This window comes from Cyprinodon variegatus, unplaced genomic scaffold (genome assembly GCF_000732505.1).
Source record: "Cyprinodon variegatus isolate N-32 unplaced genomic scaffold, C_variegatus-1.0 Scaffold1417, whole genome shotgun sequence".
In the NCBI taxonomy this organism is placed as follows: Eukaryota; Metazoa; Chordata; class Actinopteri; order Cyprinodontiformes; family Cyprinodontidae; genus Cyprinodon; species Cyprinodon variegatus.
Genome location: NW_015151870.1, coordinates 121,526 through 122,475, shown reverse-complemented (window position 1 = coordinate 122,475; position 950 = coordinate 121,526). Strand labels below are relative to the sequence as shown.

At 39.9% G+C, this 950-nt stretch overlaps 1 protein-coding gene across 2 annotated transcripts in view; it reads left to right on the top strand.

Annotated features, from left to right (window-relative positions):
- The window catches only part of LOC107103304 (chromosome unknown open reading frame, human C5orf22), a 14,388-nt gene extending 13,471 nt beyond the window's left edge, over positions 1 to 917 (top strand). For both annotated transcript variants that reach the window (XM_015402959.1, XM_015402958.1), the window contains exon 11: positions 29 to 917. In XM_015402959.1, the coding sequence (XP_015258445.1) occupies positions 29 to 137 (109 nt within the window). In that variant the 3' untranslated portion in view covers positions 138 to 917. The remainder of the gene's footprint in view (positions 1 to 28) is intronic.
- Positions 918 to 950: the final 33 nt, after the last annotated feature.

Below are 950 nucleotides of genomic sequence, written 5' to 3'. Positions count from 1 at the left end.
AAGACGCTGAGGACTGCCAGCCAAGGACATCTGAAAGCAGCAAAGACGCTGAGGACTGCCAGCCAAGGACATCTGAAAGCAGCTCACAGAACGACGCATCTTTTAGAGATGGCAGTGGTTTAGCAGCTCCAACATAACTGGGTCAGAACCTGGTACCATGAACTATTGGTGTTCACTTCAGCCTTTCTTTGGTCAAACTAGCCAACTGATAAAGGAAGTTTGTTTTAACAGATTCAGTGTCATTTTCTCTGATTTACCGACAGTCTGCTGTAAATAAATGTAGTTTTAAGAATCCATCCAGTATAACCCTAAAGCAGGAACCACCAGTCTGGGAGGTCCAATACAACAGCAACACAAAGTTATCTGATATTTAAGATCTCTGACAATTTCAACAATTTTGTCTTAATATTCAAGATAGATGGGATGATGGACATGAAATGGAAATGTGGCTTTTAACAGGTGGAGCAGCACGTTGATCCAAATATGGCCTTAGATAACTATCAATACAAACACATGGGTAGCTGTTAAATTGTTTAGTGTAAGTAGATAAACGTCAATTTAAGATTTGTATTTTTCCTCCCTCGTTTGGTTAGCAACACACCACATCACATGGTTAACTCACAAGGCTTCTCCAACCAATGAGACCATGGTCTCATGTGATGTCATGGATGTTAAAATCTCCCACTATGATGACCCTGTCAGTATTTAATACCAAATCAGAAAGGAACTCTGAAAACTCATCTAAACATTCAGAGTAAGGACCTGGTGGACGATACAAAGTTACAAAAAGAAGAGGTTTTCTGGCTTTGAAATTTGGATCAGGGAAATTAAGGGTTAAATGTTCAAAGAGTTGTAGGTATTAACTGTTTTGGGAGTAATCAGTAAGTCAGACTGGAAGATTGTTGCTACTCCTCCTCAGCCAGTATTTGAACTACATCTCTGTTTCCAGC